Genomic DNA, 17,813 nt, shown 5'->3' with positions numbered 1-17,813 from the left:
ATCACTGTAAAGATCTTTCATGATGATTTCTAGTGACAGAGAGTGACAAATGAATGAGCGAGTGTCATACACAGCACCGTTCTAGTCTATGGAGAGGGGAGGGGGAAGACTGAGCACACAGCACCCCACTGTGCTCTCCTCCCTTGACTTGTTGTTGGTTGTTCCCTATAGATCGTTGATGAATCGCTCAGGATGGATCCATGAACGAAACTCTTTGGTGAACGCTGTCTGTCATCTGCAACACCTATTTATTGTACAGCGCTGTGTATTATGTTGTTGCTATAAAAATAATGTTCAATAATATTATAAATAATAATTGAAACACAAGACTCTCTACCAGGGAATGTTTCAGTGATTGTCATATTCACTGCTTCATAAACAGATCCCTAAATATAAGTGTGATGAAACTGTAAATGTTATTCTTTTGATAACCAGCAAGCCCGTAATACTAATATAATATTTGCCATTAACATAGATATATTCATCCTCTGTATATTTTGGCTGTGTACACATGTGCAATTTTCGTCACTGTAAAGATCTTTCATGATGATTTCTAGTGACAGAGACGAATGAATGAGCGAGTGTCGTACATACAGCGCCATTCTGTTCTGTGGAGGGGGGAGGGGGAAGAATGAGTAAGCGGCCCCCCGCTGTGCTTTCCTCCCTTAACTTGTATAGCAATTGTTCCCTATAGATGAATGCCGTTCTTATGTCGGATTCTCGCCTTAGACAAAAATGAACGTTCCTCTGTGTACATAGCTTTTTACCTCCTAGATTGTAAGCTCTTCGGGGCAGGGTCTTCTCCTCCTCCTGTGTCACTGTCTGTATCTGTCTGTCATCTGCAACCCCTATGTAATGTACAGCACTGCGTAATATGTTGGTGCTGTTGTTAATATTATTAATAATAATAATAATAATAATAATAATAATAATAATAATAATACTATGCAGATGAGACTTTGTTTCAGCCACACACAGGTTAATCAGAAGCCCCCCCCCTTCCTCCTCCTCCTTCTAGTTCTTGTTCTGCCAATCACAGCGCTCACATCCCCCATACAGGAAGTAATGTGTGACCATGTGAAGCCTTCAAGGGTGAGCTGGTGTCAGTGAACATGTAAGTAAAATGTTGCTGGTGTTTCTATTTGTATATTGGCAACAATTTAGACCTTTTTCCTTTACAAACCCTCCAAGTTACAATGAAATATTCTAATCTGCTACAATGTTTCCTAAGAGTGATCTGTTTCTCGATTTGTCATTATGATCTATGAATGGTGCACAGACTTTTATAGACTCACATATGTCAAGCAGAACTGCAATCAATTAATTCATCCCCTGTATGGGGTATCAGACAATATATTGTACAGAGATGTTTATACCATGACATTTATGTGACCAACACAGCCCATTGCTGCCTGTTCTGAATACCGCCAGCATGCACTCAAATCAAAATATCTAAAGCTATGTACAGATGTCACATGATTCTTCCCTGAGAAGACCATGACTGATCTGATGTGTACGGTGGTCCCTTGACGTCATTCATTATTCCACCATCAGGAACAACCATTGTGAATTTCAGTGGAGGACAGCACAGTGGGGTGTTGTTAGTTCTTTTTCCCCCCTTCCCTTCTTCATTGAACGGCATGGTGCTGTGTGTACAGCTCTCATTCATTCATCTTTTACCGGAAACAATCACTAAAATCATTTTCAGCAACAATCCTATGACATTCACAGGACATCTGTACAGGGATTTAAAGGGGACCTGCAACTGAACCCTAATAAAGGTAGGTTCATAAGAGTGCACACACTTAAAAGCTGAACTAAACTAAAAATCACACCTACCTTAAATCCCGCAGATAACTTGATTACGCTGGTGCTTCCCTGATCTGGTCCTGCATCGCCCTAGTATTCCTATTCATTTCGGTGTGGGGGAAGCACTGGGCGCCGCCACCTTCTACCCTCTCCTCCGTCTTCTTGCTACGCCATCCGATCCCACACTGCGCAGGTGCAAGTTCGGGTGACGTAGCCGCTGTGAAGGGGGAAAAAAAGAGAGACAATCTCACTGCGCATGCGTAAGATCAAATTCTCTTTCTCTTTGTGGAAAAAATGCCCCTTTTAGAAGGGTTGTCTACTCTTCTATGTAAAGTAAAAATGTTGAGTTTAGGTACGCTTTAAGTTGTGTACCTATCATAAAATTATGTAAGATATAAATTATGATTGAGAACATCAAGTCCTATCTCTTCCATCACCCCTGCTGCTTTGATTGGGCAAAACATGATCAAATTACTTATGTCAAGTCTTAGCAGTGCAGGTGACATCACCACTGCTTCCAATACACTCAAAATCTCACAAAAATTTTACATCACAATACAACCTGATGTAAGTAATGTGATTTTTTAGTTTGCAAAATCAAGATGGCGGAAGTGCTGCTAGAGTAACGGACCCTCCATTTGCGTGCATTACAACAAGTTGAAATGTGCTGTAGCATCAAAATTTCCTGATATGTAACCTGAATGCACTGAAAACTTCAGCTCATCCTCGTCCACACACCAACACAGTCACTTGATGTGAACTTAAGCAAAAAATGTCTTTTTCTTACTGCCAATGTGAACTTGCCCATTTGGTTAGGGACAATATAGAACCGTATTTTCTTGATGTTTCCTGTTAGGCAACATAGGTCTCCCTCATCTTCTTGGAGACTACAGAGAAAGTTAGAAGAAATCTCTCTAAAAAGGACACCGATATTATTTTAATACCTTATTATTATTTAGTAGGGTGGTGCAAAAGAAAGAGCATGAGTATCATGAAAGTGCTGTAACCCATACCAGCTGATCAAATGTCTGTTTTCTAAAATCAGTTGCTGGAAGATGAACACTAGTTGGTTGTTATGAATTTTATACATTGTTTTGTCAAAGAAGCCTTTGCATGCTTTTATTTGTTTGACTGTACAACATACTTCAGGTAACTATCTTGTTTATCTATCTGTTTATTTGCTGGAGACACAGACATAAAGAAGCAAAGCCCTGTCTTTACCAAGGTGGTGGCCTCCCCACAGATACACACTGCAGAACATGGCATGAGTAGTCAATGGGTCATTTTCCCTATCATAGGGCCTGATTTATTAAAGCTCTTCAAGGGTGGAGAGGATACACTTTCATTAGTAAAGCTAGGTGATCCAACAAACTTGGAATGGATCTGGACCAGGATTCAAAAAAATTGCTAGCAAATGACTTCCATTTTAGGTTTGCTGGATCACCCAGCTTCACTGATGAAAGTGTATCATCTCCAGCCTTGGAGAGCTTTAATAAATCAGGTCCTATGATAGGGAAAATGCAAGGGCAATGCAAGCTGCAACGACACCTTAGGCCATTGGTCCCCAACCTTATCGGTCCCGCGGAGCACTAAAACCGCTGGCTTTCGAACACGCATGCGCAGGGAGTCAGGTGTCACTCAAAGGGGGAGAAACCTCTCCCAGAGTGACGTCATTTTGACATAACCCCGGCCACTCTCCCATCACAGACCTGGGCCTACAATGGGAGAGTTGGCGGGTTGTGTCCAGGCCCACCCACATCCCTGAGCCTGGGAACTGTACTGGGGATGTGGTCTGCGCCTCTGGCCGGTGCGTCCCCCCAGCGGGGTCCTTCTCCTGACCCCGCTTGGGGGTGCACCGACCAGAACTGCGGACCACAACTTTTACACTGGCATTTTTTATAGCTCAACATAAGTGTTGTCTCCTGGGACAAAGCAGGCCATATGCATCATAATGTCTGCTTCAAAATTGGCAAGTTGAAAAATTGGTAGGGGTAGACTTTGTAAAAGGGTAACTAGGAAAAGTTGAAGGTTTCTTCTTCTCCTTAAAGCTCCAGAATATGAATCTGCAAACACAATGCTGGCATGTTCAAAGGTCTACCCTCCCTGACAGCCCCTTACAGCCTTTTGTATACACACACACACACACACACAATGATACACAACATCATGCGAGAAGATGCAGCAGCCCTGACTCATTGGTCCCATGAGAAGCCTGCTATAGCTGTCTGTTTTAAAAAACTCAGTGAAGACTGGTAATGTAATTATAGGCAACTTTCCAACATGTTCTTGGTTATTAGTTCAGTGTGCATGGCTTTACCTGTTGCCGGAAGTTAATAACTACAGTGACCCTTTCAATTCCATACCTCAATGCAAAAGAAAGGTTCCCTGAAAAAAAAGGCTCTAACTCACCTCTGTGGAGTCCTGTGTCTACTGCCTTGTCTCTGTTCCAATCAAATGTTTACTACTTTAAGAGTGTTGGATATCTGTGTCCCCCGTTGCATTTTTTGGCTTGACTCGATCATCAGCACTCATTACTGCTGAGACCCATAGTACTAGGGTGTAGGAAGCAACCTTTAGTACTAATTAGGTAACAAAGGCATCCAACACACCTAGGAACTGTTAATGCTAAAGCGACTGGCATGGGTTGTAGTGCTGGAATGGAGGAAAAGTAGAAAACATGACTTATCAGAATGGTGAGTATGCTCCATTTCCTTTTGCAGGGAGTATTACATTGGATTTTCTAATGGAACTAAACAAGTTCATTTCATTCTGGTGTTGTAGTTTGGGTTTTAAGCTATCCAGCCAGTTCTTCTTGCACAACTGAGCAGAGATTGTATAAAGGAACCTTTTATCCATGAGGACCTCATATGTAGAAGTGTCTTAGGAAAGGCTGTCCTTGCTGCTCACATTGTTAAGCTATTTTGTTCAGCACATTCAATAATAAAAACGCAAGGCAAAAAAATGACTTCTTTATGATTGGTCTATACCAGTGTTTCTCAACCATTTTTTTTTTAACATAGGGGAACCTTTGGAAGACCTTTTTGGTCTTGGGAAACCTCCTATTAGTATATCCACAGCCCACAGTACATTGACATGGTAATCAGTAGGAAGAATGTTTCTTACATTGCTGGCCATTGGGAAGAATGTCACTCCTAAAAAGATCCAAAACCATTATTGATGTCAGTTAATCTGATCTGGGAAGTACAAATTGCTCATTGTTTAAGGAACCCCTAGCAGTCTATGGAGGAACCCCTGGGGTTCTTCTAAATTTTGTTTAAAAAAACACTGCTCTATAAACATTACCTTTGCTAGCTATAGCATAAAGGTGACAGGTTATAGTGCACACACTGGATTTAACATGAAGTATTGAGTGAGATTTTATGTGTTCTTCAAATTTAATTTCCACCCACTAAAACCTTCAGAGGCTGTACATTGGTACCTTTATGAAGTAATTGGTGATGCAATTTTTTAAGTTTATTATAAGTATAGATCTGTTAACGGAAGAGATGTGTTAACTTGATGTGAAATTCTACTATAGATTGACCCTCCAATGTTCTCCTCATTTAAAGGCAGGCTGCTTTGGAAGTTACAGCTAAATACTGCCGTAATGAGCTGGATGCCTATGGGCAGTGTGTGACAAGCAAACCGGGGACGTGGCAGCAGGATTGTCATGAATTGAAGGTCAAGGTGGCCCAGTGTACATCATCACAGTGAGTATCTGACATTTTACCTATGTGTTCCAATAGGACTTAAAAATAAAAAGTAAGTCCTCTTTTATTGGTTAATACAGTTTTTTGTTTGCATTGCTCTTGTGATGTGGTTACAGATATAAGTCCATCAAGTCCAACCACTAGGGAAATAAACATATCCCAGATATAAAACCCTATGGACATAGTTGGTCCAGATGAAGGCAAAAAAAACCCTGGTACAATTTGCTCCAAGGGAAAAAAATATTTTCTGATTCCATGAGGCAATTACATTGTAGGAAAAGCAACAGAACATCCAGGAGTGACATATAGCTTCCAGGAACCTGCAAACACATGCACAAAATGATTCCCAAACTCTCCTATTTGGTTGAATGGGAGCGATTGGAATTGCAATTGAGCCTGCAGTACAATAATGCAGTGAATTGCAGCCCTTTCTACAAAATTAGGTCTCTAGGTGGCAGTATTGCTCCATCATTGTCCATAGCCATTGCTACATTTTTACTATTTTTTATATATATATTGTACATTGCAGTTATAGTATCCAATAGTGCCAAATCATATTTGCTTTTGTATTGCATTGTAAAAATGCAATCTCTTGGCCACATATGCCATTGATTAAAGAAAAGAGTCGAACAATAATATAAAAAAAAAAACAATATCAAACAATGTTTTTCATTTTTGATGTAATTTTTTTCATTCCTTGTTTTCCAGTCCAATCATAAAGAAGATCCGTTCTCAATGTGCAGAACCCTTTACAGCCTTTGAGCAGTGTCTGAAACAGAACCAGACAGCGGTGGAAAATTGCTCCAAACATGTCACAGAGTTCTTACAATGTGCACAGAATGTCAAGATGACAGAATAGCATGGGAGAGGTAAGAATCAACCACATACCTGGAAATCATTCTGGGTGGTGGATAACATTTATGATTAATTATTATACTGCATAATAAATACAAGACTTATACAGACTTTATTGGCAGGTACATTGGACAACAAGCTGACCTGATTGAAAGGTTTGGCTTTCCCATAAGCTTTTATGGGTATGCATGAGTATGAAACAAACAAAAGCCCATTGACAAAGTCTCTTATGCAGCTTGACTAGCAATACCTAATAATTTTCCTGAAAATGTCAGCCCTATAAATGTCAGAGTGGTAACACTGCTATGATCCAGGGAAGTGATTCAGAGAAGTGCAAACACTTTTCTAGTGGAACCTTAATCTGCAAATTAAAGCTAGGTAAACCTGCCTTTGTTTTTAATTGCAGAAAAACATACTGGGCTTTATTTATAAAAAAGTGAGTCAGACATTCCTTCAAACAGTTCCTGAAACACATGGACCTGGAGGATTCCCACAAAGGAATGTTTGAGGGTATGTCTGATTCCCTGTTTTAAAAATAGCCAACTGTGTACAGTTTCATCATTTGCTATTTACCTCTTAAAAAATTGTTATCCCTAATTCATCCTAATTAGCTTCTTCCCTCACTTTTCTTTGTTTTTTTTATGTTTATTATTTTAAACCTTGTAAAATGTATTTCATTTGTTTTATTTAGTTTTGTATAATCCTTTTTTGCAGTGTTGTAAAAAAAAATACCCCTTTATCTATTTTTTTTTTCTATTACCTTCGCTTCTTTTTTACTTTGAGTCAGAAATGCAATTTGAATGTCATAAACAGGACAAATTATATAAAAAGTTGTACTACAGTACTTTTTTTAATCTAACAATGGTTGAATTAGAAGAGGGTTACATACTTGTGCTTTATTGGTAAAGTTTAATAACAATATTTAAATAGATGTTTTGTGATTTGCAGTGGGATGTTACCTAATATATCTATATGGTGCCTCTGGTTTTATCCTTTTTCATCTATTTCCAATAAACACTTACTAATTCTTAGGCCATGAGATGTGGAATCTAAAAGGTACCTTTAACAGGCTCGGTGAGGGTTCTTCCTGTTAACATGAATTCAGAATTCCAGTTCCATTAAGGTCATTAATGATCCAATAGTAAGACCTCTTTTGTAGTTACCAACTATACATTGTCACGTTTTCTGGAAATCTGTTTTTTTTTGTTTATTTGATCGTTAAAATAACACTTTCTATCTCCACAGAACTTTCACTAGATACCCAGACTGCTGACTACTGTCCAGAACACAATGCAGAATTTGCTATCATGGAAGATGGTTATTGCAAAGAGCTGTCATCATGTTCACATTCATCTTGATGACAGTTTTGTTGAATTGGGGAAAAGCAAAAAAAGAACTTTAAATTGTTTTCTGGTCTTCAAAAGATGGTGCTCTATTTTTTCTTTACAAACTATACACCACTGATTTATTTCCAGACAGTTGTTTATTTAATTGAGAACTGTGGCTATGCTATGGCCTTTCAAATTCTTTTATATTCAAATATATGAGATTAAATGATCATCTTCAGAATTGGAGGAGGATATACTCCATAGTACCTGCAACTACTGAGGTTGGTGAAGACACTTTTGTGTAATAAGTGAATTTACTGCTTAGGGATATGTAAACATACGAATATCCATAGTTTGGCCACATTTCTACTTTAAGGGGAACCTTTCATTAGAAAAATAATACAACCCCCTTGTAAGCATGGATGACTCTAGTTGCAATCATTACAAGGTCCCTTGAAAGAAGTATGCAATCTGAGAGTTCAAACTGCTGATCTGCAGGCTTCTTTCAAAGTGTTAATTACCTGAACTATTTTACTATATTTATGATAGGCTCATTTGCAAAAAGCAGGTAACCCAGCTTTTCAACAGTCATGTCATGAGTAATGAGACATAATTGCTGGTGGGTTTTTGGATCTGGTTGCTGTTATTTGTATTCATGTGTTACCTATTTTTTATTAAGAAAATAGATTTTCAATTCTTTGAGCTCTATTTATAAAACAAGTAATCTGATATTCCCCCAAACATTCCCTTGTCTTCCAGGTCCATGTGTTTCAATGCCAGTAATTGAATCCCACGAGGGAATGTTTTAGGGAATGTCTGATTCCCTCTTTTATAAGGGTCCTTTGAGTCAGTTTTATAATGCAGTTTGGAGGATTTACATATTCATGACTGCAAAACAGCTGATATTTAAAGGTTGACTTTACCCGGAAATGACATGTTAGTGTTGCATTGGGACTTGTGGGTTACATTACCCTTGATCATCATAAATCACACTTCAGTAACAGTTCTATATTGTGAAAATTCCATCAGGATATCAAGACACCAGCATTTGGCTGGTGTCCAATTGGAATCGGCAGAAAATTCAGATGGATGTATCTTGCTACTGGAGAGAAATGTGAGGCCAACACTTGTCAGCAAAAAGTATTTTCCTCATATACCAGCATTCATAGGTTATGCTTTATGTTATAATTATGAATATTTATTCTTCCAAAACCAATGTCCATGAATCCCTGCTGCAAATACAGCTAGCCAGACTTGTAGGTTTACACCACACTGACCACTTCCCCACCAGAAATGATGGCTTCACTTTACAATTTTTATTGACCTCACTTTTCCTAATGGCACTTCTCAAACTGAATGCTGAATTAATTAATATTTGGTGGGTCATAATGATCCAGATTTTTTTTATTCAACTTTTTGTTAACATCCCAGTAATACAACAATAAAAATTATAACTGAATAGGTCTGTGTGAATATTTGTAATTTCCAAGCCTTGCTAGAATAGATTGAACTTTATCTGAAAAAAAAAAAAAAAAACAGCCGGGAAAATAGCGACTACACTTTAATCTATCATATATACACAAGGGCATCCACTTTAATTTTTAATAAATGAAAAAGAATTCTAAAGTGTATAAACATGATAAATGAGGATGCAGTGTGCTGTATTCTCACTTCTGACATGGTGTACTTTCACTTGAATTTTAAATTTTTTTTTTTGTTTGCCGCAGCTGCCACTGTTAGTTGGCAGTAGCAGCTGCAGCATTGCTCTGGCTCCTAATACTCTCCCATGTTGAAGGTCTGTAACAAAATATAAACCTTTTCAGCCAGCCAATGCCACTGCAGCCTTACTATTGTAGTCTGTCCTTTTTTAATATTGTAACTGACAAAAATAATCTATTGATCGGGTAGCACTCAGTGTTGTTTGTTATCATTTTGATTGTGTGACGGCTGAAAGTATATATATATATACAGTGCTGAAATTGTCCAAGTCCATAGCCATGTCACTGCATTTCAGAGGAGCTCACAGTGTAATAAAGATAAATGTGTGTCTTTTTTTTCACATTTCTACTCTTTCAAGGCCATCCCATGAAGGGGTAGGTTGGAATGGGATGTCCACTAATTATTTAAAAAAAAAATAAAAGTAAATTAAAGTGTAAAAACATGTTAAAGGAGAACTTGATGCAAGTCTTTCTAAATTATGATTTGAAAATTGCTGTGACAGTGTAGTATGCCACTTGATCCTTTTTTGTGTGTGTTAACAGCTGCAGCACTGCTTTGGCTCTAATACTGTCACATTGCAATGGTCTTTAAGAAAAAGTTGTTTCCGCCCGGTTTCGAACCGGGGACCTTTCGCGTGTTAGGCGAACGTGATAACCACTACACTACGGAAACTTCTTGGTGGGCCTTCTTGGTGCACTACAGGAATTTCAAACTTTGGTGTCCACAAGTATGTTCAAGGATATAAACAATAATCCAAGTGAAACATAAATATGCTTGTTTACTATTCCAAAAAATTGAAAATTCAAAGTAGGAGCCATGTACTATAGTATTAACCCTTATCTGACTGCTTGGAGCATGCAGGGGATGCATGCTTTGAGTTGGCAGACTGCCCTGTAACTAACAGACAAGGGCCTTTTCTAACAATTGGGAACTGATTAGTATGGTTCTTGATCCCAGTGTTCACGTGTTGGCTGAACCCTTATACTCAGCCAATGCCACTGATGTATTGTGCCTTTGTTTAATACTGTAATTGTCAGATGTAATTGTGGTATTGAAAAAAAACATTTTGCTAATTTTTCTATTTGCCAGTACGTAAAAACCTCTAATAATGATCAGTGTGATTATTGACACATTCTTGATGAAAGTCTATTTACAAAATAAACCATTTAAGCCAGCAGATACCACTGGTGCTTAAAGATTTATTGTATGCATTTATATAGTGCAAACATTTTCAAAAGCACTTTTTAAATCCGAATGTCTTTGAATGTCTTTCAGAGGAGTTTTCAATTTAATAAAGATGGTTTAGATGATGGGATGGAAATGTTTTACTTTTTTTGCCCTGTTCATTTCCTGGATCATGTCAAGCAAAGTTTTCTTTATCTTCAACAGATGATCTGCCCAATAACTCTTTTTTAATGCAGTGGCTACACATGCCTTTGCTGTATCTTTACAGCCAAATTGTAGTCTCCTTTCAGGGGGCCTTAAAGTGGCACTCAGGAAGTTTCCGTAGTGTAGTGGTTATCACGTTCGCCTAACACGCGAAAGGTCCCCGGTTCGAGACCGGGCGGAAACAAATTTTCTTGCTAATAAAAATGACATTAATATTTTACAGCTCATATAAGCTTTTAGTGATTGGGTTCCCTTATATTTTAAAGCTGAACTTCAACTGTCTGAATTTCACAGTTTAACAGGCTCCTTTCCATTTCACTGCACACTGTGAGCTTTTCACAATGTGCTTTAGCAAGCTGCAGGAAGTCAAAAGAACCCATTTCCTGGCCAGGAACATCCAGCATCATCTAGTCCTTTACTTCCCAGCCTGACATCAATGACCCGCCTGTTTCATTCGGTGGATTTAAATTCTTTCAATATCAGAGGGTTAGCATTAAATAGGATATTACCATAGCTATATGCATAACCCCCATTGGCCACTCCCACCAGTCTTGATCTGTATGCATTGCATAGAGAAGCACATGCATCCAGTAATGATGTAGTCAGGTCAAAATAAGATATGTCATGAAAACTGGTTTTATTTATTACTTCATTTGCATGTTGATAAGGAAGAACCAATGAAACCAAAGTATTAGCAGATTAATCAACTTTAAGATTAAGCTAAGGTCAGTATGTTCTTTTTTTCTTTTATTCCTCCATACAAGTCAGTGTAAATGAAAGTAACACAGAAGAAATCACACGTCAAATGCATAACACAAGCCCATGCACATTACCTGTGCTTCCAGGGTGGGCAAGGCTCTATAGATTATAGGGACTCAACACGATATTTGCTTGATTTGTTCGAGGTAGGCAGAAGCTTCTACAATGGGAATCTGCATGGAGGCTTCCAATTCTCTTGATGACATCATAGGGACAACATGGTGATGTCATTGCACTATGCTGCAAATTTGCCTTTAGACCATGCAATACAGGTACAGTATGTTCTGGGTCTAAATAGAAATTATTACTAAATCTAAAACAGACAAATCTATTTAAAGTATTGTTCATATGTCAAATATGAAAATATTTGCCCAGTACAACATCTGAAGCATCCACAAGTGAAAAGAAGTCACAAATCACACCATCTATCATGTCAGGAGGCAAAGTAAGAGTTCTGCATTGAGTACAGGCGGTCGATGGGTCCAACACGGGCCTGTAGGTTGCTGGTTTCTGAAGATGTCAGCAAAGATCCACCCAGATAATTCAAACCATCACTGTCCATGTCGTGGAAAACACTGTCTGTGTCTGTTGGAATAAAGAAATCTATTTAGTAAGAGAACCTTATGTGCGTTGCGATGTTGAGGCTCATCGTCCTTATTTTATGACGGTACTATTATTTATATATCCAATAGCTGATGGATTGAAAAAAAGAAGAGATAAGATAGAAAAAAAGAGAGTAAAAGAAAAAGAGAAAAAAGGACTATTTATAAAATGGACATTTCTCCAATTATTCCCTGGTGGGAATCAATTACTGCCACTGAAATACATAAACCTAAAAGATTCCTATAAGGGAAAGTTTGAGGGAATGTCTGATTCGCTATTTTGTAGCACAAAGAAAACAAGAGAGAAAAGTAGGGAAAAGGAACCATCTTAAAGGTTTGTGTATAGAAATAAGTGTACTTCTGAAAAGTGTAAAACTTTTCAAAAACTTTTAAGCCTCCAAAGTAAGCTTCTGGTCATGCTAATGCTTTTTTTAGATTAAAAACTTTGCCTCAGTTGTTAGGGATCTATGTGAGATACATGGATACAGAAATACATATGTTTTTTCACTGAATTTATGAGGCTGGCACATCAGATAATGACTATAGTGCCTATTAGGATTGTCATACATGAGCCTTTGGCTGTACTTGTTAAACTGGCATGAACCACTTCTTCCAAAAATGTTGTCAGGATATTAAGATATGAGACTTTTGGCTTGGAGGTGATAGCAGTCTTAGGGTGTCAAGATATCTAAAGTACCAGTAGCATGAGCCGCTTGTTCCAAAAATTGTACCAAGGATAGGGAGGTTTTGCTCAGAGTTTAGGTCTGAAATGCGAACGGGCTTTGGAGTAGCAAGTTATCAGTAGAGAAGTAGATATAAGTAGCCTGAGAAACTCATTTAAAAATGTTATGGGTACACAAACTAATTCCAAAAACTTTACCAACTGTAGTAAAATAAAACTCAGAGGTTAGGTCTGGCAGGACGCATTAGCCTTAAGGTGGCAAACTAAGCCGAGCTCCAGGTATGGGTGTGCAAGTAGTATAATCCGCCCTTTGCAAAAATTCCACCATGGATACTATGATATTGTATCAAAACTAGGGGCCTGGCAGGTGGATTCCTTCAAGCAAAGGTAAACCAGCAGAATGTAGCAGCATCATGTAATATACATGAATTGAGCAATGCATAACCCCACCCCTGTCACCTCCCACATCCCTATCTGTAAGTTTCCGTAGTGTAGTGGTTATCACGTTCCCCTAACACGCGAAAGGTCCCCGGTTCGAGACCGGGCGGAAACACTTTTTTTTTTTTTTCTTGATAAAAGAATATTACATTATAACTAAAATTTTTTCTGAAAAATGGCAAAAGGCAGGTCTTTAAATCCGAAGCAACATCACCTATCTCTAAAATAACGTAACCTGCCTGATTGCACTTTTTTTGGGGAACTATAGTTCTGCTTGTAACATGTTACAGCCTAAGTGGATTTAGGTAATTAGGTTGACACATGGTAAATGTTGTTACCATCTATGTTGGGCAGTTTTACTGCACCTTCTGGCAGGTTTGGATACATGAAAAGTTATGTTTTTTTTTTTTTTAATTATTTTTATTTTTACAACTGAAAAAAAAATAATGCTCAGACAAAAAAAGTAAATGTTATTTGCATGTCACTGCTGTTTGTAGGGTCCAGTCATTTATACTCACCATATGGATGAAGATGGTCACCGGGCATTTGTGGAGGTGTGAGACCCTGTCTGTACAGATCTGTATTGTAGATACTCTGATCCAATGGAAGAAGAGACTGTTGTGCCATTCTGGAGTACGGCAAAATAACACCTTCTATACCACTACCACCATCTAAGAAATAAAGCATAGGGCAAGTGATAACAGGAGATAAGTAAAAGTCTTCAGCCTAGTTAAGTTAAACTGTTGTCTCACTTAGGAACTTTACTTTTGGTCAAAATTCACCTATGGGTTTTTTAATAGTGGTAAGACATTGCTGGTCTAAATGTAGGTAAGTGTGTTGTAGTGCAGCAGTACCCCATGGGGCACGCTATAAATTGATCAAAATTTGCATTGTGCAACCCTTTCCTTACTTCATCTACTAATAATTAGAAAAAGCCAACAGTTAGACTTTTTGGCAATAATGGCACAGGCACTGGGAAAGGGAAAGGAGACTATTAAGGCTCTGGAAGCAGTTTCCTTTGAAGCATGCTCTGGGCTGATCTGATAAGCAAATGATCTATTATAGAGATCAGCCAGCATACCCAACCCCTTTTTTTATTTTTGCCATCCATGTACTGTTTGGGGGATTTCGACTTCCCTTTGTCATCCCAGAAATTTAACAGGCAGGTAAAGGAAATTTCTTTAAATAGAGTAGTGTTCCCCTATCAATTTACATGAGTGCTCCTAATAAAATATTTAGCATCACCTCTTTTTTGCTTTGGTAACAAAGGACACCAGAGCAAATAGAATGATAAGTCTACGCAGTGGGGGCACAGAATCTGCGTTGATGGAGGCACACATCACTGTTTAGCTAAAGTGATGAGCAGCTTTACAGACACCCAAATCACTTTTACATTACAGCCAGGAAATGCCAATAATCTATGTGCTGAATAGGTAAGCAGTTAATATATACTCATTTTTTTCTTATTAAAATTTTTTGCTTGAATGCCTCCCAGTATTTTAACTTTTCCCACCTTCGCTGTCATCATTGCTCTGTCTGCTGTTCCTACGATTTCTACAGGCGGATCCCAGGCGTTGTGTTGCCAGCTGCTCATGATCTTGTTGTTGCTGCCTCCGGGCTATCTTTTTCATCTACAAGGTATGACAATGTTAGCGGTGCAGAATGAGTGTAAGGATATGAGTAATCAGAATCAGAGTTATAAAAACAATTTTACCCCAAAACAGTTATGTGGACTTTTTTGATAAAACAGGGAAATTGATATTTCCTCAATCATTCTTTGGTGGGAATGTTCCAGTTCCTTGTGTTTCAATGGCAATAATAGATTCTCCATCAGAGAATGTTTGAGGGACAGTCAGATTCCTTGTTTTATAAATAGAGCCCTTTTAGCTTGGAAATTTATAAATTGGAACTTTGTTGTTCTGTTGTACTTTGACACCACTACTAATTTTGCAACAAAAATATAAGTTTCTGTGCATGATAAATAGCAAAGACCTCAAATTCTTATCTTTGGATGGCAGTTAGGTCTTGACAGAATGTTTCTTTCTGATGGATATAATTTCTCCCATGATATAGTGACATACACGGCTATGGGCACAAGTACTATGCACAGCATATGCTGACTTAATAGGTACCATGTATTGCATATACAAGGCTACAGGGCACAAGATACAAGAATATGCACATCACATACAGGGCTAGTTGAATAAGTACTATGTATAGCAATTACAGACCTAGGGAAATACATTTCTTGTACAGCATATACAGGAACAAGTACTATAGTGGACTGGGGGAACAAGTAAAATTTTGCTGATTCTATATGTGGGCCAAATCTTAAATGCGTCACAGATCACTCATGTTCTTAGAGATGACTAACTGCAACAAAATGAGAATCCATTAAGAAACCCTGGAATCTACCACCAAAGAAAAGGATGGGTTGACTTCTCAAATGCATGTTAGGCCCTTAGGATATCCATATAATGGAAGATTTTACAAGACAGTAAAATCTATTAAATTTGGTAAATGCACAAATAATGTTATGGGAAGATTTTTGTTGAAAATAATGTTTAATCTGTCCACATGGCCTCTCTATTTTCTATGTGACAGATGACTTGTGGAAAGGCTGATTTAATCTAATCAAGGCTGCAAATGCCTTGTTTTGTAACTTTCTTTATATGTAAAATAAATTGAGTTTTTGGAGGGGAATCAGTTTTGCACAGTTTTTCTATCACTAGACACATGCAGGTTATTACAGCTAAAATCACATAATTAGAGGGCAAAAATAATGCATAGTAGACCTGTGGTGTTAATCATGGCTGTACCTTAGCTCTCTGGTTCTGGAACCAAACCTGAACAACACGAACTGTCAACCCTGTTTCTGCTGCCAATGTCTCCCTGACCTGTATGAAATAAAAAAAATAGTGGTTGTGGTATCAGTAATAGATATGTTTATGTACATCATACATATTATGAACAGCATTTCTGACACAAAATGTTGCGGAGGCATTAACTGTTCTGCCATTTATCTAAGGAGTGGTGTCCGAAAGGAGCTTCCCGCAGCCCCCCTGCTTTGCCGATAACTTGATTAGCTTGTGGCTCATTTTGCCTAAGGGAAGGTCTGGCCCTATTTACGATGGTAGACAGGGGAGATAATGACCCTGGTGGTTGGAGTGCCAAAAAAAGATCATTATTGACATGGTGTTGGCTTTTCCAAGTGGCATTGGCCATAGAACTATATATCCACGATCTAATGTGAGATCAACCAGCCACAGTCCAAGGAATCCCCATCTTTTGGAGGAACCTATGGCTGACTTGATGGGTCATAAAAATTCAGTACAATATCTGTTAATTAGGAAAGGTTTTTAAACAAATTTATAAAACCTAAATAATTAATATTTATGGAGAAAAAATAGAATGTGGAATCTAGGTTCAGAAAAGGGTCTGTCCCACCAGAAGAAGAATCATTGGGAGCCGCACTGGTTATATACAGCAGCAGACAGCTCTTTTGGTAAATAGATGTAGTTTTCACAGCTGTGTTACAGCAATGATTGCAACATTCACCTTTCTGCATGGCTTGGAAGACACTTCAAATGATGCCTTGAAGGCCCTTCTCTGCTGTGTGGTCAGAATTGTTCTTGGCCTTTTTGAGCGTTTGACATCTTTTGCTTCATCGCTTCCTTTACCATGAGGTTGGCATCCATCTTCATCCTCACTTTTAACTAAAACAAAACATAATTTGTACACAGATGAAATTTGTTACCAAATCATGTGTTAAGGTCTATAGACATATTAGATCTTCATAGCCAGAAAAATTATTATTTGGGATCATTTCAGGAAAAAAATCTATTGTGTATACAGGTGTCCTCCAATGTCATGGAAGAGGCCACTAGGGATCTGACGTGAAGGATCAATATCATAGTTTTCTGTTGTAAACTCTTTTTATAGCTCTGCAGTAGGGGGGCCTGATGCTAGCACCCACCCTTCCTCTATAGGAAATAACAGGTGGCGTTGCAGTGAGCAGGCTGTCCATACAGAAATAATTGCCAAACTGTAGAAAGTGTGCGCTTAACTCTACTGAAGAGCAATAACCCGATTCCATCTTAGCAATGAATAGAGAAAGGGAATCTTCCTATTGGGAACAAAAACAGCAATTGAAACCCGAGTTAGGATTTAACTCTATCCTAAAAAAATGCCCTTACATTCACTTTAATGCAGCTTTTTGCTCCTAAAAAAATTAGGGCCCATTCACCCATGTTGTTCCTATGCATTGCAATGGATGGCATGCATGTGTCCTGCACTGAAGTGAGTTGTGTTCCGGCAGCCCATTCATTTTGCACAAAAATGGACAATTGTCTGGTCTGGGGTGGTGGTGATTTCTTTACAACTCTTTGAGGGTCCTTATGGTGGCCAACAGCAATGTCAATTAGTTAAAGCAGAACTCTATTCAATATTAGTGAAATAAAACCATATTTTGATGCAATATTCACTTTTAATCTAGGATTTTCTCTGCAGTACTTTTTTTTCT

The 17,813-nt window shown here is 38.3% G+C and overlaps 2 protein-coding genes and 3 non-coding genes across 5 annotated transcripts in view; 3 read left to right on the top strand and 2 right to left on the bottom strand.

Moving 5' to 3' along the window:
• The first annotated feature begins 1,002 nt into the window (after window positions 1–1,002).
• On the top strand, window positions 1,003–9,161 carry CHCHD5 (coiled-coil-helix-coiled-coil-helix domain containing 5). Its single transcript, XM_072399662.1, has 4 exons — window positions 1,003–1,114; window positions 5,379–5,519; window positions 6,228–6,388; window positions 7,620–9,161. Coding segments are annotated over exons 1-3 (294 nt in total). The 5' UTR covers window positions 1,003–1,112; the 3' UTR covers window positions 6,379–6,388; window positions 7,620–9,161.
• Window positions 9,162–10,020: 859 nt separating this feature from the next.
• Window positions 10,021–10,093, bottom strand: TRNAV-AAC (transfer RNA valine (anticodon AAC)). The gene has a single exon. It is a non-coding gene; the product is annotated as a tRNA-Val (tRNA).
• Window positions 10,094–10,921: 828 nt separating this feature from the next.
• On the top strand, window positions 10,922–10,994 carry TRNAV-AAC (transfer RNA valine (anticodon AAC)). The gene has a single exon. It is a non-coding gene; the product is annotated as a tRNA-Val (tRNA).
• Window positions 10,995–11,458: 464 nt separating this feature from the next.
• The window catches only part of LOC140322979 (LIM homeobox transcription factor 1-alpha-like), a 31,056-nt gene continuing 24,701 nt past the window's right edge, over window positions 11,459–17,813 (bottom strand). Inside the window, exons 5-9 of the mRNA XM_072399661.1 lie at window positions 16,850–17,007; window positions 16,111–16,188; window positions 14,805–14,922; window positions 13,810–13,962; window positions 11,459–12,154 (exon numbers count right to left, since the gene is read on the bottom strand). Of these exons, the coding sequence (XP_072255762.1) occupies window positions 12,003–12,154; window positions 13,810–13,962; window positions 14,805–14,922; window positions 16,111–16,188; window positions 16,850–17,007 (659 nt within the window). The 3' untranslated portion in view covers window positions 11,459–12,002. The remainder of the gene's footprint in view (window positions 12,155–13,809; window positions 13,963–14,804; window positions 14,923–16,110; window positions 16,189–16,849; window positions 17,008–17,813) is intronic.
• TRNAV-AAC (transfer RNA valine (anticodon AAC)) lies at window positions 13,334–13,406 on the top strand. Its single transcript has one exon. It is a non-coding gene; the product is annotated as a tRNA-Val (tRNA).

Source organism: Pyxicephalus adspersus, chromosome 2, assembly GCF_032062135.1.
Source record: "Pyxicephalus adspersus chromosome 2, UCB_Pads_2.0, whole genome shotgun sequence".
NCBI classification, from domain to species: domain Eukaryota; kingdom Metazoa; phylum Chordata; class Amphibia; order Anura; family Pyxicephalidae; genus Pyxicephalus; species Pyxicephalus adspersus.
The sequence above is the reverse complement of the archived record's forward strand: the minus strand, read 5'-3'. Positions and strand labels throughout refer to the sequence as shown.

Coding starts and splice junctions, on each gene's coding strand:
- CHCHD5 (XM_072399662.1), top strand. Junction 5,520..6,227: donor GCCCAGTGTACATCATCACA/GTGAGTATCTGA, acceptor CTTGTTTTCCAG/TCCAATCATAAAGAAGATCC.